This window comes from Lepus europaeus, chromosome 8 (assembly GCF_033115175.1).
Source record: "Lepus europaeus isolate LE1 chromosome 8, mLepTim1.pri, whole genome shotgun sequence".
NCBI classification, from domain to species: Eukaryota; Metazoa; Chordata; class Mammalia; order Lagomorpha; family Leporidae; genus Lepus; species Lepus europaeus.
The window spans coordinates 105241690-105266514 of NC_084834.1; the positions used below are offsets into that span (position 1 = coordinate 105241690).

Below are 24825 nucleotides of genomic sequence, written 5' to 3' on the forward strand. Positions count from 1 at the left end.
TGTGATTTTTGAAAACCTGATTTGTTCTTGTAAAAACTCAGAGCAAAGCATATTCAGTAACTATTTCAAACACCATGTTTTTTGGACTGGGAAGTGATACTGTGTTTGCTAAGATTTGAATTGTTTGAACTCCCTCCATGTTTGTGCTAAGTAACAAGCTGCTTTTTTCCTCTGCTTTTCTTGGAAGACAGTTTCTTTCTGTAAACACATTTACAGCACCTTTTGGCTTTGAAAGTTTTTAATGAACAAATAAGTTCATATTTCTTTATGAGAAAGGTGAGTTTAATTTTTTAAGATTTAATAAATGTTGTCTAACCTTAATTGCTCTTCCTTGCATATGATACTGTGTATTGCAAGGAATTATTCAAGATTTAATTTCTCATAGCAGTATTTTTTTTAATATAGTGGTATTAGCAGAGTATTTTGAATATTTCACGACTAACTAAATATTCAAGTTAATATGTATAGAAAATCATTTAAGGAAAGCTATCAAAATTCTATGTCATGTTGTAGAGTAACTTGCCTATGAAGCCAAAGTTCTAAGCCATCATATGCTTGGAGTAGAATCTAGTTAAGTGAATCTCTATGCCTGGACAAGATAGAATAACAGATTGGATTTACTTTCTTTCTTTAAACAAGCAGAAATGGGCAAAATATATGAAGCAACCATTTGCAAGACACTGAATATTAGGCTATGGACCACAGTACTCCTGAGAGATGAGAAATGAATGAAGCAAGCCTCAGGATTACCCCCAGTGTACTGCCTTGTGGATTTCAGTCTCAATATTGTGGCAGGGGATTAGTATAGATTGTGTAACCCATTGGGTTTCAGCGGTCTCCCAGAGCTGAGAGTCTGGGAAGATGAAGATTTCCCGAGTTCTTAGCACTGACTATAGAAGAGAGACCTTTGCAGGGATAGGTGCAAGGCGCTCCCTTGGGCTGGGAATAGTGCTTGTTCTAGCTGGCCAGACTACAATGTCAAGGTCCACAGCAGTGGAGAGTAGACTCATTAGGGGTGAATAATTAGCTCTAGATGAGCAATACTTAGCCACTGCCTGATAAATCAAAAAGCAAGAGCTGAACAGAACAAGCTGTTTCCAAGTATTTGAACTTCATCCAAGAACAAAGCTCAGGCTTGCAAAGAAACAGATATATCCAGTAACCAGAAAGAGAAAATGCTTTAGGTTGGACTTCTGATCAAAAATCACTTTCTGAGGCCCATGTTGTGGCATAGGGTGCAATGTTGGTATCACAGGTGGATCCTTGTTCGAGTCTCAGCTGCTCCCTTTTATGATCCAGCTCCCTACTGATGTACAGGGGAAGCAGTGGAGGATGTCCCAAAGGCCCCTCAACCATGTGGGAGACCCAGAAGACACTCCTAGCTTCAACCTGGCCCCACCCATCTTTGCAGTCATTTGAGGAGTGATTTCAGCAGATGGGCTATCTCTGTCTCTCATTCTCTTTCTGTAACTCTGCCTCTCAAGTAAATAAAGAAATCTTAAAAAGAATCACCTATGAAAAGAATGAGAAAAATGCAATCTATAATGATGAGAAAATTTGATAAAACTAACCCTGAGCTGACAGACATGCTGGATAAAAGCCATTAAAACAACTATTAAAGCTTTGTTTCACATACTTAAAAACATGCAAGGTACAAAAACACTCAATTTTGTAGTGTCCATATGATCAATACTATGTGGAAGAATATTTCAGATATGAATTTAAATGTAAATACAATAATGTTTCTCTACTGTGGCATATCTTATTCCTTAGTCTAAGAACACTTATTTTAGAATAAATATCTTTTGGAAATTCACTTTAGGAATGGTTTATTTCGAGTGCAAAAAAAGCTACACTACTGAATTTAACTTAATGTTTTTGCATTAGGAATTATACTATTAAAGTACAATGCTCTTAGGAATTATACTATCCTCTTTACAGTATTTGATAACAAATGTTCTGTCATAGATTTGTCTTAAATTTATTGTGATTACTATAGCTTATGTCTGTTAACTACATATGGTGTAATTATTACAACTAACCTTATGAACTTGAATCTGTATTATTCAAATGTGCATAACCACATTAGTTCTGAAAAAGCATGGAATGACCACTTCAGTAGTTATGCTATGATAATACACATTTTTTTTTGACAGGCAGAGTGGACAGTGAGAGAGAGAGACAGAGAGAAAGGTCTTCCTTTTTGCCGTTGGTTAACCCTCCAATGGCCGCCGTGGCTGGTGCGCTGCGGCCAGCGCACCGCGCTGATCCGATGGCAGGGGCCAGGTGCTTCTCCTGGTCTCCCATGGGGTGCAGGGCCCAAGCACTTGGGCCATCCTCCACTGCACTCCCTGGCCACAGCAGAGAGCTGGCCTGGAAGAGGAGCAACCGGGACAGGATCGGTGCCCCGACCGGGACTAGAACCCGGTGTGCCGGCGCCGCAAGGCGGAGGATTAGCCTAGTGAGCCGCGGTGCCGGCCAATAATACACATTTTTTAATACTTGTTATTGGAGCTCAGCTTTTTGTATGTTATTGCAAGTAGCCCACGTGCTTTACTAACATTTTATTGCATCACAAGAAAAACATCAAGTGAATTTCTCATCAGTTGGAATAAAATTCTGATCTGGGCTTTTAATATTGTCATTATTTAGATGATCTAAATGTCAGATTTAGACCAATCAACTTGTCTAAATGGTCTCGAAGTGTAGACAGATTTTATTTTTTAGAAAAGGCTGAAGGTATTCTTGACAAATTATGTGTTTGCTTAAGTCTTCAGACCTCATGTGTATTCTGTGATCCTCCTTAAAGGCTAAATATAGCAGATTATTTCTCATTGTGATAAATACTGGACTTCAACATTGTTATGAAGCATTTTATATTATAAAGTATGTTCTTTCAAAGTCTAGCACATTTAAAGAAGTCTTTCCCATGTAAAAATGTGTGTCATTTTATTATTGACTAAGAATTCCATTTCAAGGAAGTTATAAATATACTCAGTCTTATATTATTAAAAGCCATAATAATAACTATTTTAACATTTTAAACAGTAAAAATCATTGCCCAGTTATTAGTTACGGAGATTTGGCCAGAAAAAAAGATTCTAGTAATCCTCTAGGACAGCCCATTTATTGTGTAGAAAAGGAAACTGGGGTCACCTAAATTTAGGATCTGTCCACAATCATGGTCGGATCATCGCTCAGGCCCCCTGGTATAACGTTGGCATTGCTGCTTAGTGAATCACCGCACACCGGGGCTGACGCCCATGTCCCGTATCAGAGTGTGCTTGGTACTCACCTCTAGCTCCTAACTTCAGCTTCCTGCGAATGTGCACCCTGAAAGGCAGCAGGTGGTGGCTGCAATGACTGGGTTCCTACCACTGATTTTGGAGTCCTTGGTGGAATTCTTGGCAACAAGCTTTGGTCCAGCCAGTAGCTGTTGTGAGCTTTTGTGTAGTGAACCTGCAGATGGGAGCTGTCTGTTTCTTTGCCTTTCAAAATAAGAAAAAAAGTAATAAATAAGTTGCCACAAACATAGTATTTTAAAATGACACTCATTTATTAACTCACAACTTTATAGATCAGAAGGCTAATATGGCTGGACTGTTTCTATGCAAGTCCCAAATCAAGTGCTAGCCAAGCTGGACTTTTAGATGGAAGCTCAGAGAAACAGTGCATCCCAGCTCCTTTAGGGTCTTGGCGGAATTCAGGATCTTGTCCTTACCATCCTGAGTTCCCCATTTCCTTGTGACTTTTGGCTGCAGTTCACTGTCAGCATCTCAAGGCCTCTCTGTGATCTAATCAACCCCCTCTATCTCTAGATCAAGCAGTGCTACATCAAAGCCTTCACATGGTTCATATTTCTGAATTTCCTTTCTGCCTCCAGCCAGGGAAAGCTCTCTGCTCATAATGACTCATGAGGTTAGATCAGGCCACTTGGATAACTCCTTGATCTTATGGTCCGTTGTACCATACAACGTATCATAGGAGTATGTCTGGTCTTATTCACATTTTTGAGGCCTAAGGCAGGGCATCTTTGTGGGGGCATTTTAGAAAGTCTGCTTATCGGAGTCGGGGAACTTGGAAGGCTTCCATAGCCTTGGCAACTCATGACGACAGCCTAGGGTGGTTACTGGCGCCATAAACTAGAGTGTCAATTTGTTGGGTCAACAACAGGAGCCACTGTGCGCTTGCTCCTCATGTGGGATCTCTGTCCTTAATGTACTGTACATTTTGATTTAATGCTATAACTAGTACTCAAACAGTATGTTTCACTTTGTGTTTCTATGTGGGTGCAAACTGTTGAAGTATTTATACTAAATTGATCTTCTGTATATAAATAGAATTGAAAATGAATCTTGATGTGAATGGAAAGGGAGAGGGAGCGGGAGAGGGGAGGGTTGCGGGTGGGAGGGAAATTATGGGAAGGGGAAACCATTATAATCCATAAGCTGTATACTGGAAATTTATATTCATTAAATAAAAGTTAAAAAAAAAAAAAAAAGAAAGTCTGCTTATCGGCCGGCGCCGTGGCTCACTAGGCTAATCCTCCACCTTGCGGCGCCGGCACACCAGGTTCTAGTCCTGGTCAGGGTGCCGGATTCTGTCCCGGTTGCCCCTCTTCCAGGCCAGCTCTCTGCTTTGGTCAGGGAGTGCAGTGGAGGATGGCCCACGTGCTTGGGCCCTGCACCCCATGGGAGAGCAGGAGAAGCACCTGGCTCCTGCCTTCGGATCAGCGGCGGCCATTGGAGGGTGAACCAACGGCAAAAAGGAAGACCTTTCTCTCTGTCTGTCTCTCTCACTGTCCACTCTGCCTGTCAAAAAAAAAAAAAAGAAAGAAAGAAAGAAAGAAAGTCTGCTTATCATATTCTGAAATTCATTTAGATTTTCTTGGAAATATACCATACAATGTCTTCTGAAAGATCTATGAATTTACCCACTGTGCCTTTAAAGAGTTGACATATATCTAATGAAAATATATCTTTGATACTCATGTGGCTCACTCCATCAATTTGCAAGATCTCTGCCCATTTCTTACCTTCTTCTGAACACCTTATCTAAAACTGTATTGCCCTCACCTTCTGTCTATGGCTTCCTTCATCTTGTTTTTTTCTTCCTACCATACTTCATGATTCTTATCACTGAAATGTAGGTTCTCTGAGGGCAGGCACCATATTTGCCTAGTCTACTGCTGGACTTCCAGTGTTTTATATGGTATCAGAGAAATTCTCTGTTGTCATTAAATATATATCTAAAGGAACAAGTGGCAAATGTTCATATTAACAGTTTGGCTATAATGTCTTGCTTAAGTTTTTATTAAACATTCCATTCATCAATTGAGAAAAACTCAATGTGCTCGTGTAGGGTTTCTATGGCAGTTTTAGGCATAGGAATATTGTATCCTCAATAAAATAGCATATGGGAAGCAACTGAAGGAGAGAACATGAGCTTTGAAATTGATAGTGGTGAATTAGAATCATATCTCTGCTGTATGTACGGGAGCATATTTAACAGTTGTAATTTGTATCAGTCTAAAATGTTAGAATGTAATCTAATAAATGGGAGATAGTGGTCCCCTCCTCTACTTTTCCATTTGCTCCATGATTGACTAGAGCTAAACTACAGAAGCCATAAATAAGAAAGAATATAGTCAACAGGAAGAGAAATGTTAATTAGAGTATTATTAGGTGATTAGAGTCATTGCATATGAGAATTAAAAACTATGCTGCCTTCCAAAATTTAATTTTAGCTGAATAAGAACAAAAAAAGAAACTAGGAAGCACCTCCTTGATAATAAAGTCTTTAGTTTAAAATTGAATAAAGAGAATAAAATAGGGGCCAATGCTGTTTAAAAGCATTTTAAAGCCCCAGCCTATAGTATTGGCATCGCATATGTGCACCAGTTTGAGTCCCTGCTGCTCTGCTTCTGATCTGGCTTCCTGCTAATGTGCCTGGGAAAGCAGCCGAGGATGTCACAAATCCTTGGTTCCCTGCATCCATGCAGGAGACCCAGAAGAAGCTCTTGGCTCCTGGCTTCAGATTGGCTCAGTTTGGCCATTGCAGCCATTTGGGAACTGAACCAGCAGATGGAAAATCTCTCTCTCTGTCTCTGTCTCTCTGTCTGTCTCTCTCTCTCTCTGTAAATCTGCTTTTCAAATAAATAAAATAAATCTTTTTTAAAAAGAGAATAAAGTAATTAATCTGGGAGACAAAACTGAGTGTGTAATGCTTTCCAAAGAACTTCATCTCTTAAGAAGAATTTACTAAAGAAAGGGAAGGAAAATGAGCACTATTGATGACTGTGGCCCAGAGGATACAGCTGAGCTTATTCATCAGGATCTTTGTAGCTTCAAGTGTCAGGAATTCACATCGAACTGTCTTAAGCACAAAGAAGTAAGCAAAGCAGTTCAAAGAAAATGAAGTAGTGGTCGTTTTTTGGTTCATGAAACTTGAAAGGCCAAGGTTAGAGGAATGAAAGGATGAATTCAGAGACTCAGAGTCATCACTGGAGCATAATCTATGATTTTCTCCATCAGTCGTTCCTGCTCTCCTTGCATTAAGCTTAAATCAACACTATTTCTATGCTAGCCCCAGGCACCTACATTGTTATATTCTGCTAGTTTCAAGCTTAGTAGATAAGATTTTTCTGTCCTGGTAGCTGCAAATAGTAGATAAGATTTTTCTGTCCTGGTAGCTGCAAATAAAGTCATAAGCTATAGTTTCTTTCTTTTTTTTTTCTTTTTTTCAACTTTTATTTAATAAATATAAATTTCCAAAGGACAACTTTTGGATTATAGCAGTTTTTCCCCTAAGAATCTCCCTCCAACCTGCAACCATCCCATCTCCCACTCCCTCTCCTATCCCATTCTTCATCAAGATTCATTTTTAATTATATACAGAAGATCAACTTAGTATAAACTAAGTAAAGATTTCAACAGTTTGCACCCACACAGATGCACAAAGCATAAAGTACTATCTGAGTAGTAGTTTTAACGTTAATTCACATTATACAACACATTAAGGACAGAGATCCTACTTGGGGAGTAGGTGCACAGTGACTCTTGTTGTTGATTTAACAATTGACACTCTTATTTATGACGTCAGTAATCACCTGCGGCTCTTGTCATGAGCTGCCAAGGCTATGGAAGCCTCTTGAGTTTGCAATTCTGATCTTATTTAGACAAGGCCAGAGTCAAAGTGGAAGTTCTCTCCTCCCTTCAGAGAAAGGTACCTCCTTCTTTGATGAAAGGTACCTCCTTCTTTGATGGCCCGTTCTTTCTGCTGGGATCTTTCTCACAGAGATCTTTTATTTAGGTTTTTTTTTTTTTTTTTTTTTTGCCAGAGTGTCTTGGTTTGCCATGCCTGAGAAACTCTCATGGACTTTTTAGCTGGATCTGAATGCCTTAAGGGCTGATTCTGAGGCCAGAGTACTATTTAGGGCATCCATTCTGTGAGTCTGCTGTGTATCCTGCTTCCCATGTTGGATTGTTCTCTCCTTTTTAATTCTGTCAGTTAGTATTAGCAGACACTAGTCTGGTTTGTGTGATCCCTTTGACTTAGACCTATCATTATGATCAATTATGAACTGAAACTGATCACTTTGACTAGTAAGATGGCATTGGTACATGCCACCTTGATGGGATTGAATTGGAATCCCCTGGCACGTTTCTAGCTCTACCATTAGAGGGGCAAGTCAGCTTGAGCATGTGCCACACTGTACATGTCCTCCCTCTCTTATCCCCACTCTTATATTTAACAGGGGTCACTTTTCAGTTAAATTTAAACACCTAAGAATAATTGTGTGTTATTTAAAGAGTTCAACCAATGGTATTAAGTAGAACAAAAACATACTAAAAGGAATGAAGTAGTAAGTTGTTCCTCGACAGTCAGGACAAGGGCTGATCAAGTCATTGTTTCTCATAGTATCCATTTCACGTCAACAGGTTTCCTTTTCTGCTCAGGGAGGACATATGATATTTATCCCTTTGGGACTGGCTTATTTCACTCAGCATGTTGTTTTCCAGATTCCTCCATTTTGTTGCAAATGACCAGGTTTCATTTTTTTTACTGCTGTATAGTATTCTATACAATACAATAATTTCTTTATCCAGGCTACTGTTGATGGGCATTTAGGTTGATTCCATTTCTTAGCTATTGTGAATTGAGCTGCAATAAACATTGAGGTGCAGACAGCTCTTTTATTTGCCAATTTAATTTCCTTTGGGTAAATTCCAAGGAGAGGGATGGCTGGGTCATGTGGTAGGGCTACATTCAGGTTTCTGAGGAATCTCCAAATGACTTCCAAAGTGGCTTAACCAGTTTGCATTCCCACCAGCAGTGGGTTAGTGTCCCTTTTTCCCCACATTCTTGCCAGCATCTGTTGTTGGTAGATTTCTGTATGTGAGCCATTCTAACTGAGGTGAGGTGAAACCTCATTGTGGTTTTGATTTGCATTTCCCTGATTGCTAGTGATCTTGAACATTTTTTCATGTGTCTGTTGGCCATTTGGATTTCCTCTTTTGAAAAATGTCTATTGAGGTCCTTGGCCCATCTCTTAAGTGGGTGGGGTTTTTTTGTTGTGGTGGTGTTTCTTGATCTTTTTGTAGATTCTGGTGATTAATCCTTTATTGGTTTCATAATATCTCAATACAGTCAAGGCAATTTGTTAAAAACCCACAGCCATCATCCTATTGAATGGGGAAAAGTTAGAAGCATTTCCATTGATATCTAGTACCAGACAGGGATGCCCACTCTCACCATTGTTTTTCAATATAGTACTAGTTTCCCAGTTTGTAGGCATACAACTCTTTGTAGTAATTTCTGATGATTCTTTTACTTAGTTGCTGATTTCCAGCTTTATTCTATTGTGGTCCAAGAAGATGCATGGTATGATTTCAATGTTTTGTTTCTTTTTTTTTTTTTAATTTACTGAGATTTACTTTATGGCCTAGTATGTGGTCAGTGCTACAGAAAGCTCCTTGCACTGGACAGAAGAATGCATATTCTGCAACTATAGGATGAAACGTTCTGTTTTAGTTTGCTAATGATCTCAAACTCAAAGCATGAAAACATTATTATTATTTTCCTTAAAATATAGCATTTTCCATTTTTTAGAAAGTATCATTTGTTGTCCATTAAAATAGTGAAAGTAAAGGTAAGCATATATATTTTAGATTTAGAAGTTTTGGAGGAATCTTATCTCTAATATTCACTTAATGGTAATTTTTAAAAATGACTTAGAGAAACTTCTTAATTGACATCATAAATTGGCATGAATATAGATTTTTGAACTGTCATCCTGGCATTTCCCAGTTGGTGAAGAATATGGTTGCTTTTCACAGAAACGTTTTATATCTTGGAATAATGGTGATCCCATATGTATCCTGTCACTATATCCTTTTAAAAATGATAACTTTAAATTCAAAAATAATATAAATGACTACTGAATGACATAGTTCAACAAAACTATTACCCGTTCCTGTTCTTAACAAGTGACATTTGTTGTATCTTACACCTATTTATAGCTCTAATCATATGATCACCACCCAATCTTGGAAAATCCACTTCATTTTCATAATGGTTTTCTGTTTGTGAAGATTGCCAAATTTCTACATATAGACTCATTCTGTTATTTATTATTATAAAACAGTATGTGTCATCCTTATTTTCTGATGTGATGCACTACAAAAACGGTGCTGTGATACATTCTGACACTATGAATCTTACTTTACCATTCATATATAATATAAACATAAAAATTAATTTGTATTATAGGCAGAGGTAGGGAGCCTTTTTTCCTACCAAGATACTTATAATATCATTCTCAGGCCATACAAAATTATCAACTTAAAAATTAGTCTGCCCTGGATTACTTGAATTTCAAGTCCCATCAGCAGTTGTGTTGGCAAGGACAGACCAAGTAAACATGCTCTGCTATTTCAAGTGTATGTGTTCACAGTCGTAAAAGCAGGTTGTTTTTTGCTTTATCTGTTTAGTTGGTCAAAATTCTGATTTGACACAAGTCCATAATTATTATTAAAAATCACCTATTTGTTGTGGCTCAATTGGTCATTACATTCCCCACAAATGCATTATAATAAAATAGGCTTTATGGTATATTTTTTCTTTTTCTGAAAATTCATATACAGCAATTAGGAAACCAGAAAGTGTACAAAATGTTCCCCAGATAGCAATTAATCCTTATTAATCCTTATCAGTAACCCCTAAGGTATACTTCAAAACCTTACTGTAAAAAAAAAGTTCAAGAAAAGAAAACTGACTCTTAAGATCTAAGATGGGTTTGCCTTTGATATTTCTGAGAAGCTTAAAAAGGTCTTTGAACATCACTTTTCTGGAATAAAGCAGGGAATAGTAACACTACTATACCTATTCAGGGCCTTTTTTTTTTTAAAGTACTCCATTGAAAACACAAATGTTAGAAGTTCTTCCTAACCTAAATTTTTCTGTTTTCTTGCTAATTCTGCTGTCACAGGAATCACTCTCCACCTGCTCAACTGAGCTGCCACCATTCCAGTTACCTTAGCACCTAAATGACAGGGTACCAAAAGAGCACTACCGGTGTTTCATACTTTTCAACACCCAGTGCAGTGTCATTGTGCTTCCACTTCTTGAACTTGCCTACTGCAGTTTATGTGTTTATGTGATTCTTCTCTGTCCAATTCAGCTATAATAAGATCTGCTTACTAGAAAATATTTTGAGAGGATTAGCATGATAATCACATTTAAATGCTCTATTCCTTAATCTTATTGGGGGATGATGGTAGATAGTGGTAGGATTAGCTAGAGACACCTGAGACTTTGTCAGACTGCATCATTTTTAAGATGTGGTGGCTTTATGAATATGTGATCTAGTACTAACTGGCATGTGCTAGTACCATGATAAAGTCTGCCTAACCTATAAAGGTTGGAAAGGATTCAAACCTATATAATTGCTTGTTACAACATGAAACAAATTTGTCTGCATTCTAAATATAAATCCAATGGAACTGTGTGGTGCCCAGGGTTGACACCTAGAGAGATGTACAGCTTTTCAGGGTGCACAGGTGTGGCTACTCAGTGAATACAAGAACACTTCCAAAAGATCATGGAAAATGTAATTAAAGATTAAGTGTATTTTGGTGCAAAAATGGGGGGGGGGGCTGGCATTGTGGCATAGTGTGTTAAGCTGCTACTTGCAATGCTGGGATCCCATATTGGTGCCGGTTCGAGTCCTGGATTCTCCACTTACAATCCAGCTCCCTGCTCATGTGCCTGGGAAAAGACCAGAAAATGGCTCCTGTGCTTGGGCTCCTGCACCCACGTGGAAGACCTAGAAGAACTTCCAGGCTCTCCTTTTTGTTCTGGCCCAACCCTGGATGTTGCAGCCATTTGGAGAGTGAACCAGTGGGTGGAAGATCCTCTCTCTTTCTCTCTCTCTCTCTCTCTTTCTCTGTATATTTATATAACTATGCCTTTCAAATAAACTAAATCTTTAAAACAATTTGAAAATCATACATAGGGGCTGGTGCTGTGGTAAAGCGGGTAAAGCCACCACCTGCAGTGCCGGCAGGCGCCGGTTCGAGTCCCGGCTGCTCCACTCATGATCCAACTCTCTGCTATGGTCTGGGGAAGCAGTAAAAGATGGCCTAAATCCTTGGGCCCATGCACCTGTATGGGAGACCTGGAAGAAGCTCCTGGCCCCTGGTTTCAGATCTCTAGCTTCAGCCATTGCGGCCATTTGGGGAGTGAAGTACCAGATGGAAGACCTTTGTCTATCTCTCCCTCTCTCTGACTGTACCTCTACCTCTCAAATAATAAAATAAAAATCTTTAAAAAAGAGTAATATATATTTTTTATAATATGCATTTTTCATGAACTTTCTGAAGACTTTGTATCTGTTGAGTGAAGATGATGAGTGGTGTCTGTAAATTAACTTTTTCCAATCTTGTATTAAATTTTGAAGCCACTAAACAAGCATCTAGCATTGGGCTTAACACTAATTTTAACTGAAAGCAAATGCTCTAGATTATTTTATCCTTATATTTCTTTGGTTCTCTACAAATGAGATATGGTTCTCATTTCCGAAGGTTATCAGCAATGCAGAATTTCCTTAACTAATTCCAGATGTTTTACTTATCTCTTTTAAAAGCACTGTATGTGATTTTTTTTCTATAGGACTTTTAAAATGATAGGACTTTTACAAACTGAAGGCTTGTTTTAAGGGAAAAAAAAATCATCATATAGCAGTAAGTACCATTTGTTGACCACTTTATATCTAATCTCTATGCATAATTCTTTTACCACCATTAACTCATGTAATTCTGCAAACTTCAAGTATTATTATCAGATTTTACAGATGAGGCGACTGAGTATCCAAGAGCTTAGGCATCTCAAGTCATATCATACTGTTAGGATATAATATTACCAACATTTGAAACCAAGTATGTCTGATGATAAAACCCATGCTAATCACTTGACTATTACATTGTAAAAGACAAGGTCTAAGAAATTCATTGTACTAAAGTACTTCCCAGCCTCCAAGCTGCATGTAAATAAGAACTACCAGAAACTATCTCCCTGTCTTTTTTTGAAGTGTTTGACTTTGCTTACTTTAGGGATCATGGAAAAGAACACAGGGACATAGCATAGCACACAGGAAAATAGGGACCAAAGTATTCTTGACTCACAAAGGCCTCCTTCTTCCTTCCCAGATTCCTTAAGAAACAACAACAAAATGTGATTCTCTTCTCATACCAGAAAGGCAGATGCAAATACCAAGATAGCTACCAAAAGAGCGATGCAAATACCAAGATAGCTACCAAAAGAGCGATGCAAATACCAAGATAGCTACCAAAAGAGCGATGCAAATACCAAGCCAAAAGGGGGTTAGAGCAGAATGGACTGTCATTCTGAAATAAGTACTCAGCCTTCCTCATTCAAGCATCAGGCTTGCTGATGTGATGACACTAGTAGTGTGTTCCCACTGGACGTTGTCTGACAGATGTTGACCTGAGAACTCAGGTATGAGAGTTTGTTGGCAGCACACAGGCTGCCATAACCTTTCACATGCTCAAATGTGGGGTAAGACTTGAGGTTCAAAAGTAGAGCTTTGCACAGGTATAGTCTCTTGCCCTCAGTGTGTGCTTACTGCTCTTAAAAACAACTTTTGAGGAAAGCTTCCTGTTTGATGTGGATGATGGTGAGAGGTATTTATATATTTTGGAGCCAGTGGGACTCCTTATGAGAAGAAATGCCTACCTCATGAGCTAGCCTTTAGGCGTGGGTCAAAGTGAACCACAGTACAGCTTTCAAACGTGCACTGTCAAATTCATAGCTTCTGCCTGTACGTGGAAGGGGTGTGTTGATGTTTCCATATGTTTTTTTTAAAAGTAGCAAAGATGTGAGTGGGATCTTTGCCTCCACTGCTTCTGATGCAGTGAGGATAGGGCTTGGCCATCAGTCCTCCCAACGAGGAGACACCTTTCCTCCTCGGCCTTACTAAAGCCACATAGGTAGAGAGGAAAACCCCCGTTCATTTATGTCAGACGCAGAATCAGACGGCTTACGGGTCCCTCACAGCATTGAATGAACGTCCAGATACAGCATAAGTCAGAATTTGCTCTGTCAAGCTTATTTTAGCTATAAAGGCAGTTTATAAAATAATGTCCTTTCTCAGTTTGTACTTGAAATGGAAATGAATATACTCGCAGTTTTTACATGAGCAGTTTTGAATAATCTCTTTAATTTTAGTATCCATATGATTTTTTTTAATTCACAAAACATTTTCTCCTCTACAGATACAGTCCTCTGAAGGCAGAGAATCTAATTCATTAAAACCTGAAAATATCTCTCTTGTGTTTTCTCTCCATATATGTGTATATGTCGTATTTATATGTCAATGGCACACAACCAAAGAGGAATCTTCGAAAACTTCATGGAATTTACATGTTATGAAAAAACTATCCATCTATTTCAAACTTTTGGGGGCCCAGAATTTCTATTTTCTATAATCTTTTGAAGTCCTCATGTATAACTATATACATGTATTTATGTATATCTGTATATGTGTGTATATAAGTGTGTATGTGTATACATGTATATATCTTCCTGTGTATAAATATCTGTATATGTGTGTGTAATATATATGAAATGTTCATTTGTAAGGTAAAAAATGAAATTCCTTGAACTGTATAAAATTATTTATACTTTTATTTTTTTCTTTGATGTAGGCCATTTCCAGACTTACCTTTTACTCTGGTATCTCATAGATTCAGATACACAGCTACTGAAATGACAAGTGGCCTGCTCTACTTGCGATGGCCTGTGCAGATGCAGAGAACTATTGCATAGTGTTAACAAGATCTATCTGTCTGTGCACTTCTTCCCTAGCAGCATCTGCTAGACAGCAGTACTCACAAGAAGTAATAGAAGTTGACAGGTCATCACCCCACTAGACTTTTTTTTATTGCTGTGCTATAATTTAATTGTTAAAATTATCAGAGAAGAAATTCAAGTTTATGTGATACCAATTCTATATACCACCTTTATAATGCCATGAGTTAAAAACTGTTAATATGTGACATGCAATTTTTATTTATAATTTCCTTTTAGTTTACAACTACTGCATAAACATGTGTTCTTGTACTTCACTGCCTTTGCTGTGTCCTGGGGATGTAGCCAGGAGAAAGACCAAGTTGCTGTTAGCCTCATGGAACATTCAGCCTGGCCTGGTGGTACTGCTATCTGTACAGCAATATTATTTTACCCTCGGTGTTCTTTTTCCATGTTGAATCTATAGGAGTTCTGCATGCACCTGGTTATTCAAGGCTATACTTTAAAGAAGCATCTAAGTGATTATAGATTTTAATGATGGCCCCCCAGGGAAGATTCACTGTACTCAGAAGTTATTAGAAGGCCCATTGGGTAAACTGAAACACCTGGGTTCCTTTTGTTTCCTGATAGAGTCCGATGTGGAAGGCCTTGATGATCTAGGTACAATTTACAGCAGCATTGACCAGCAGCTGAATGAAACAATGAGGCGCCGCAGACACGCAGGAGAAAACGATTATAACATCGAGGTGCTGCTGGGTGTGGATGACTCTGTGGTCCGTTTCCATGGCAAAGAGCACGTCCAAAACTACCTCCTCACCCTGATGAACATTGTGAGTAGCGACTCCTTTCTGAGGCCTTTTCACCTTTCCCTTCACTTCTCTTGCTTTGTTCGTGTCCTTTGGAAACCTATGTGAGAGCTTCCGTGATTATGCCCCACTTCCCAAATGTGTGCATAACTGCATTAAATGTGCATATTGATCTACATATTCCAAAACAAGAATGCAAAGATAAAGGGAATGCGAAGCAAACATTCTGGTTGGTTGATCAAATAGTTTTCTAAATGACACATTTTCAAAGCCATAATGAGATGGAATTATAACATGGATTATGATTTTCATTTTGTTCTGGTTCATCAAAACGCTCAGGACTCTGTCCCTCTGTCTTGAAGTAGACCAGGAAGGATGCAATAGTTCTTCCCGACATCACTTTGTGTCCTTGGAGGAAGAAGAATGACTTATGCCTGCTAACTCTATGTAGAGTGTTGTTATTAGAGCTTTAGAATAAATGTGGTTTTTTTCCCCAGCAATTTAAGACAGAAGGTAATGTATTTACAAAGCACACAAATATTGGCAACAGCACTGCACAGTGGTCACAAAGTGCTTTTATGCTTGTCCTTTATTGCTCCCTGATGACCTTTATCAGATTCAGAAGACATTTTGTACACATCCTCAAGCCAGTGTTGTTCTTCTTTTTTAATTAGCAAACAGCAGTTGAGGAGAAATGACATAGGAACAGCTGCTTCATCTAAAATAGTTGAGATAGTAGTACACTATATCTTATACATTTTACTTGATGCATTATAAAATATGTATCATAATGATCTTGCAGGTTTATTACCTGAGCCTATTCTCTGTACACCTGTTTCCTCTCTTTCTGTTCCCTGCCCCCAATGTTTACTTTTGTTTTAGCTATGCCTAAGATTAGATTTCAAACAAGTATACTGGAATAGAAAAAATTGATATCATGAATCATTTTATTTATGTTAATATTTAGGCCTGCTAAATATATTTTTGTTCATTGAGTTGTCAACTTAAATGACTGCCAGTATACCATAGTGAAGGGGAAAATGAGTATAGAAATTCAAATTCAAACTCAAATTCAAATTTAAAATTTACTTGTTTATTCGCACTGATTCTTATTAGGAAGACAAAGGAACACACAGAAAAGAAATTCCTGCCTTGGGGATAGATGTGTACAGAGGATCATTGTTGGTGAATTACAGGACCATTTCCAACTTTTGACTGTTAACTTAGTGTATGCCTTACTGGTTGTTTAGCGTTGGGCGGGCTGCTTGGCCTGCTGCAGGCTCCCTATCTTTATAATGATTCAAGGATTAAATATAAGTCATGTGCTTTGCACAGTGATATATACCAGCATATAACTATATAATTGTATTTTGATTTTCTTTGTCAAATATACTTCCTAAATCATCTGAAATTTTTTTTTTTAAATTTTTTTTTTTTGACAGGCAGAGTGGATAGTGAGAGAGAGAGACAGAGAGAAAGGTCTTCCTTTTGCCATTGGTTCACCCTCCAATGGCCGCCGTGGCTGGCGCTGCGACCTGCGCATCGCGCTGATCCAAAGCCAGGAGCCAGGTGCTTCTCCTGGTCTCCCATGGGGTGCAGGGCCCAAGGACTTGGGCCATCCTCCACTGCACTCCCTGGCCACGCAGAGAGCTGGCCTGGAAGAGGGGCAACCGGGACAGGATCGGTGCCCCGACCGGGACTAGAACCCGGTGTGCCAGCGCCGCAAGGCGGAGGATTAGCCTAGTGAGCCTCGGTGCCGGCCTAAATCATCTGAAATTTAAAATTCCCCTGGAGCTCCTGTTCTCATTTGTATCATTCATTATACCCCTGGACTGTTTTTCCTACCACTGGGGAACCAGGCAGATCAGCATAGACTTGTTACATTCCTGACTGGTGCTCAGAACTCCCTAAGGTTATTGGAGTTTTGCAAAAGAAATTTGATGTGGTCCTTCTCACAGATCTTCTAAATAATTCAGGAGGAAAGATAAGTTGAAAAAAAAATGTTAGTAAAAGGGATGGTACTATTAAGACTTGTATCACAAGCATTATATCATAGATGTCACAATACTTCAGGAAAGGGAGAAATGATAGTCATCCAATAATGAAATGATCAGACTATTAAATTTAGACTAGGAGGATGAGACCTAGCTTTATGTCTAGTTCTGGTTGACTATGTGACTGGACAAATCAGGAAACTTCCTTGGTCTTGGTTTATGTGCTTACATATTGATTCATTGAGATGTTTATAATTTTGTAATCCATCACAAAGCTGGAGGGCAGGCATTTAGCCTAGTGGTTGGCACCTCTGCCTTGGAGTGCCTGGGTTCAGTATCTGGCTTTGGCTTCTAACTCCAGCTTCCTGCTAACGCAGAAAGCAGTGATGGCTCAAGCAGTTGAGTTCCTGCCACCCAAGAGGGAGACCTGCATTACATTCCCAGCTCCTGCCTTTCTTTAGGCCCAGCCCCAACTGTTGTGGACACTAGGGTAATGAACCAGTAGGTAAGAGCTCTCCCACTTCCTGTTCCTCCCTTGCTCATTCTCTATCTCCCAACCTGTCCCCCCAAGCCCACCCAATGCCCCACCCACCCACACCTCTCTCTCTCAAGTAAATTTTTGAAAATAGTATCAAGGTAGTCAAAGAAAAAAAAAATGGAGGAACTTTTAACACTTGGAGAAGTGGGGTGAAGGGCATATGGAAATTCTTTGTACGTGTTTCACTGTGTTTTTTCTAAGTCTGAAATTATTTCAGAATGAAAAGTTAAAAATAAATACATAAAGGAACCTGTGATGTAGTGCTTCCCTTGTTTCATTTATTTTGTTTTTAACCTTCAAAGGTTATAATATTTGCAGCAAAACCGATGACCACGGGCACTTTCAGTTTTGCAGCACATATAATGTTTTCTCAGTCTCTGGTTTAAATCTGTCATACTAGAGTGTTAAGAATCATATATTTATGTAGATTAAATGATTCTGTGACTAATTTAACATTTGGGCTATTTGAAGTTCAACATCTTTTCATTTGATTAATGTTTATTTAAATTTTTTCTTAATGTAAAGAGAACAAATTACAAGTAATTCATAGATACAATCCCAAGAACAGAGTGATACTACCCTCCATCTCTCCATTTCCCTTTATTTGTTTTATAACTTTCGTGATAGCATATTTTAAATTAATTTATAATCATAGGCTTAATGTTCCACTAAGTAAAGATTTCAACAAATTAAAAGCAGAAAGACCACTGTTTAGCAGGCATACATACAATAGTTGTAACATCAATCAAGTTCTGACACATCAGTTTCCCTCACACAAACACACACACACACATAAATATAGTTTTTTGATTATTATTTATGGCCCTTGCCTATTTTCTTCACAACTATGGTCTTTTTATTTTTTATTTATTTGACTTGAGGAGGGCTGAACTAAAGCTGAAGCACAAGAATAGGAAAGCAATGAACACCAAGGGGATTTTGTATTCATCAGATATATCTCCTGTACTTATTCTGCTGGGACTATGTTGATTTAGGAATCTGTTGAAGAGAAAGAGAAAGCAAGAATCATATTGGTTCAGTTAAGGTTCTGTGAAAACATTTGAAATCTAGAATTGTAACCAAGTAATTTAAAAATCAATAAAATGTTTATGAAAAATTCCAGTATTGGCATAAAATTCTATTACATTTTGCACAAATATGTTAATTGTTTGCATGCAGAGCTTCTTATTGATCTCTTGAACTATACTACAGTGAGGCTATTCTAGATTCAGGGAACCTGTGGCTATATTTTAAAAACACATTCAGAAACACTTGACAGAGATGGGTATAGGGCTCTTTTTTCATGTATTTATTGCATGCATATGGCTCTGAGAGTCTGCTCATTTTTAGATATGGCCTATAATACAAATTTTTATATAAAACATTATTGCAAGGAAACCACTCAAAAATTGGTGGTAATTATCCACCAGTTCTGCTTTGGGTATTTAGACAGCACCTATAAAAGTAAACAGACTGAAGAAACTGCAAAAATATTTTGGGAATTGGAATGAGTTTGGGTATGTAGTCAAGATGATTTGAATGACTTTTCAAAGGGAAGTTTAAATTTTAGAAAAATAGCTTATTAATATATAAGTTTCTCAAGAAAGTCTTTATAGTTTGGTCGAGAATGTCACTGTCTAGGGTTTGTTAGAATTTTTCCAAATTTCCCATTCCTCAAAAAATCATATGTTGTTTCCACAGTATTTTACCCTGAGAGGTTTTTACCCTTTTGTTCTTGGCAATTTTTTAATATTTATTTATGTATTTGAATGGTAGAGTTACAGAGGGACAGAGGTAGAGAGAAGTCTTCCATCCACTGGTTCACTCCCCAGATGGCCGTAGCGGCTGGAGTTGTGCGGATCCGAAGCCAGGAGCCAGGAGCTTCTTCCGAGTCTCCCATGCACGTGCAGGGGTAAAGCACTTGGGCCATCTTCTACTGCTTTCCCAGGCCATAGCAGAGAACTGGATCGGAAGTAGAGTAGCCAGGACTCGAACGGGTGCCCATTTGGGATGCCAGCACTCCAGGAGGCAGCTTTACCTGCTACATCACAGCACCAGCCCTGGCAATTTAAGAACAGGAAGCACAAAATTTAGTAAAGATGATGAAGTAAAAACAACTCCTCTACATTTTAATGTTTTATTTGAAAGGAGTACAAGTTAGTGTTGTTGTGTCGTGGCATTTTGTTGTACTAGAACATGTTAATTATTTTATCAAATTATTAAATGAAAGTTAACGATTTGGACTTAAAAGATATGTGTTTATTCCAGTCTTTTGTAGAAACTAGAATTTCTCTCTGCACACATAACTAGCATTTGCCACGATTCATCTTGCTTTTTGAATCACTGACACTTCTCTTTCTTTATATATCCATTTATATACATTTTGGTGATAATGTCTAAAAAGTATCACTTTTTTTTGTCATCCTTTCTTTGCCTCTGAGTTCTTCCTGTTTAATATATTCACTTAGAATAAAGCAAAGTTTAGAGAATATTGACTATTCCAAGATTGACTAAAGTGAAACTACTTGTCTTGTTTCTTGTCTAATAACCATAAAGTAATTTTCACAATTATTAATAAATTACTATTAGGATTTTAAATTCACATATAATGAGACTACCAATAGAATATTGAACCTATGCTATCTGTGTAAAAGTGAATCATTAAGCATTTAGTGAACTATCAGTACAATGATTCCTGCTCCTAAGATACTTATGAATGAAGAGAAAAAAAATAAGAATCATGGTCCTTTGCATTTGGGAAGACTTTAACAGGTGTGGTAATGTAAGCTCTTCATTTCATGTATGAAGAAATAGCACACATCTCCTATACTGTTTTGATTAGAGTGTCCATTTTTGATTCAAGGAAATAAGATATATCAGCTTTGGGCAAAGCTCATCTTTTCAAAATTTTTGTACTGAGTTAAGGCCAAGGCATTGAGTAATGGATATGGTGGCAATTACAGTCCACTCCCATGCCTTTGCTCTTTGTTCTCAAAATAACCTACTTTCCTTTATTTCTTCTTTTCCCTGCCCCCCTTTCTATAATTTCTGGTAGCATTTCATTTGTTAAGATCAGGATCAACTATCAGCTCCTGTGAATCTTCCCAAATTATTTCCACCTTAGTGTAATTTGTAGATCCTTGAAAATCCTCCAATAGATTATTTACTCCTTGAATGCAGTTATTAAGCATATTTTTATCTTCATATTTACAACATCAAAAACAATGTCTGCCATATAGTAGACAAGTGATAAAATTTTAATTGATTCAATTTCTAACATATATTTTAATACTGTATTCCAGGTATATAGAGGTGAATGCCACACCATAACAAAACAAAACAAAATTTCCTGCTTTGAGATTACAGACTGCTTAGAAAATCAAATAAACACATCATAGATTATGTAAGAGTTATTCTGGACGCAAACTTGTTTGCTAGAAAAGAGAATGATGGAGACTGGGGGAGAAGCCACAACAATACAAACGTTGCACTTTGTAAATTCACATTTATGAAATAAAAAATTTAAAAAAAGAGAAAAAGAAGAGAGAATGATGGAGAAAATGGCTGACTAAAGGTTATGTAGAGAAATGGTAGACCAGAAAGCCTTGTCTCAAGACGTGATAATTGAGACTTAAAGTAAAACTTAGCCATTGAACAATGGCATGTGTTTCAGTAACTAAAAGGAGGCCATCGTGGCTCTAATCTGCTGTACACGAAGTCACATGGGGCTAGAAGATAATTACCTTGTGGGCTGTAGGAGTACAATTTTAAGTGCAGTGCAAAGTTTTCGATAGCAGTTACTCTCTCTCCCTCTCCCCGGCTCCCTCCCACCCACTGCCCAGTCTCCTGTCCCTGTCTCTGTTTTTCTGCACCTTGACAAAAGTAGATCACAGGAGTCTGGGCACTCATTGGAAATTAACTGCAAACATGTTGGCAAGAGATGGTAGCTGGACAAGAGTGATCATCCTAATAATGGAGGACTTATGATGAAGTCAGTAGGATTTGCCAGTGGATCAATAATGGACTGAGGAAAAGGGAGGAATCCAGTTATTTCCACATTTTTGACTCGAACATTCTCTTGGATAATGTTGCCCTTTATGGGGTTATGTGGAATCAATGTTCGAGATGCAATCTTTGAAGGTATTTGTTAGGAATGAAGATTTACACCTTTTTAGCCTTGCTGTGCTCGGATTCTCTTCTCAAAAGTTTACAGGAATTATTCAGTATTCTTCAACTCCTAAATGTGCTCATTTTTAGTCTGAGCTTCCACATGAGACTGGCATTTAAAATGAGGTGAATTGCCATTATCAGACAATTCACATGTAGCAGAGTCAAGGCTGAAGCCTAGATGGATCACTCTGACTTATGAGCCCATAAGTCTTCTCTCCCTGGTCTTCTCTCTCATTTGAAATGTTTGATGGAGGCACTTCAAAATGTTCATGGAAAACTGAATTAAAGGATGTTTATTCAATGAAAAAATATTTTGAAATGCATGCATTAGTTTTTAATAATTCACAATTTTTTTTACTTTTTTTTTTTTTACAGAATGGACAGTGAGAGAGAGAGAGAGAGAGAAAGGTCTTCCTTTACCGTTGGTTCACCCTCCAATGGCTGCTGCAGCCAGTGTGCTGCAGCCGGCGCACCGCACTGATCTGAAGCCAGGAGCCAGGTGCCTCTCCTGGTCTCCTGTGCGTGTGCAGGGCCCAAGCACTTGGGCCATCCTCCACTGCCCTCCCGGGCCACAGCAGAGAGCTGGACTGGAAGAGGGGCAACTGGGACAGAATCCGGCACCCCGACTGGGACTAGAACCCAGTGTGCCGGCGCCGCAGGCAGAGGATTAGCCTATTGAGCCGCAGCGCCGGCCCATAATTCACATTTCTGTGAACTTTTTGAAGACTCCTATATCTATCCCTTGCCAGAGAAAATTGTTTTACCTGCTTCTGTGCAATATTATAATACCCAAATCATTGAAATGATGATACAGTTCCTTCCTGGTTGAATCTACCCAGTTAGCTATCTAGTTTAAAAGTCTGGCAGAATGGTGGGCAGGTTTTGGTGGTTAAGAGAATAGATGTTGGCCGGCGCCGTGGCTCAATAGGCAAATCCTCTGCCTGTGGCGCCAGCACACCGGGTTCTAGTCCTGGTCGGGGCACCGGATTCTGTCCCGGTTGCTCCTCTTCCAGTCCAGCTCTCTGCTGTGGCCCGGGAAGGCAGTGGAGGATGGCCCAAGTCCTTGGGCCCTGTACCTGCATGGGAGACGAGGAGAGGCACCTGGCTTCTGGCTTCGGATCAGTGCGGTGTGCCAGCCGCAGCGCGCCAGCCTCAGCGGCCATTGGGGGTGAACCAAGGGAAAAGGAAGACCTTTCTCTCTGTCTCTCTCTCTCTCACTGTCCACTCTGCCTGTCCAAAAAAAAAAAAAATGTCTTACTTTCACAGTGCCACGTGCTCCCTGTCAGCAACACTCTGGTGTTGTAGCAGGTATCCTTGTCATTTACTGAGATCTATGCAGCAATCTTCTGTTCTGTTGTGTCACTAACATATTCAATGTCAGTTCAGAAAATTGAGTCTATGCCTTAATTTCCAGATTTGTGAAAGAAAAAGAAAACAATTCATTTGAAATAATGCCTCCCAGTACAAAAATACAGCCTTATACTTCCAAGAAATCATAAATAACTAAAGATTGATTCTTTTGTATCTTGAGATTGGTTACTTATGTTGGAAAATAAACTAATAGCAGCATAAATGTGTTGCCAGGATTCCCAATATTTCTTTACAGAAAATACAAACTCCCCAAAAGTGCTTTGGTTCTATAATGGACTTGTTTAAGGGTTAGCAAATATGTTTGGTTACTGGTTACTTAATGATGACCAAATCAATATACTGCCTTTGATTTCATAACAGTGTTTCTGAAAGCACTGAATGTGAGACAAGGCAATTTTATCTGGAGGGTGTATGTGTTCATACAACTAGCAAATAATGTAGCATTTTTCCATTTGGGATCAATATCTGCAATTATTTCTTAGACTTGATTTCACATCAGTCCTCTGGGCATTATTTTTAACCTAGCATGATTAGCCTCCCTTAGGCCAAGTCATGTTAGATTCTTGGGAGGCAAAAATTAATAAACTTTAGGACTTTTCCACAGGGAACTGATTCTAAAAGTTAAAATAAACATAATACCAATCAAATGTGAAAGTTTCTTCGAAGGATTCAGCCACAAAGCACTATGTAAACATGGATTGAAAATGAGGGGATGTGGCTGGCAAGTGATGCCAATGGCTGATGAAGTCCTCCTGGAAGATGTGTCCTCTGAGCTGGACCTGAGAGAATGAGTTGGCATGTCCCTGCTAGGTTGGAACGTAGGGAACAGCTTGTAACAAGATGCTCAAGGTGTTACTCCATGGTGCTTGGGAACAACTCTGGATTTGTCTGCATGATAACATGGAAGGGTATTTATGGGAGAGGACAGAGGAAGACGCTGCATAGAGAAGCTGAGGACGACTTTAGAAAATCATATGTAACATCCTTAGGACTTTGGTTGTTGTTAATGAAGACTTCTATAGGTTTTAAAGAAATCAGTGGCTTGATCAGTCTGTGTTTTCAAAAGGAATTCTGGATGCTTTAGAATAATTTGGAGGACTGAGACTGTTAGACACTGGACTATGAAATAGACACATAGAATTTCAGTACCAGAAATAGAGGGCTTACCATGATTTCTCAGGGTCTGCATTCCCCATTGTGTATACTATGCATGCCTACCTCAACAGACTGTCATCATATTGAACATACTGCCTCCAGGAAACATTGCAGGGAGCACACATCAATTCAAGCCACCCCTGTATAAACATACACACCTTCCCAAGACTGTCCTGGGCCCATATTTCCAGGAGCAAGTCCTCACATTGCAAATTAAATGAACCCAGGCCAGCACTGTGGCTTAATAGGCTAATCCTCCGCCTGTGGTGCCATCACACCGGGTTCTAGTCCCGGTTGGGGCGCCAGATTCTGTCCCAGTTGCCCCTCTTCCAGTCCAGCTCTCTGCTGTGGCCCGGGAAGGCAGTAGAGGATGGCCCAAGTGCTTGGGCCCTGCACCCACATGGGAGACCAGGAGGAAGCACCTGGCTCCTGGCTCCTGGCTCCGGATCAGCGCAGTGCACCG

The 24825-nt window shown here is 38.9% G+C and overlaps 1 protein-coding gene across 5 annotated transcripts in view; it reads left to right on the forward strand.

Moving 5' to 3' along the window:
- ADAMTS3 (ADAM metallopeptidase with thrombospondin type 1 motif 3) overlaps positions 1 to 24825 on the forward strand; it is a 321081-nt gene that overhangs the window by 245462 nt on the left and 50794 nt on the right. For all 5 annotated transcript variants that reach the window (XM_062198709.1, XM_062198710.1, XM_062198711.1 and 2 more), the window contains one exon: positions 14959 to 15158. In XM_062198709.1, the coding sequence (XP_062054693.1) occupies positions 14959 to 15158 (200 nt within the window). The remainder of the gene's footprint in view (positions 1 to 14958; positions 15159 to 24825) is intronic.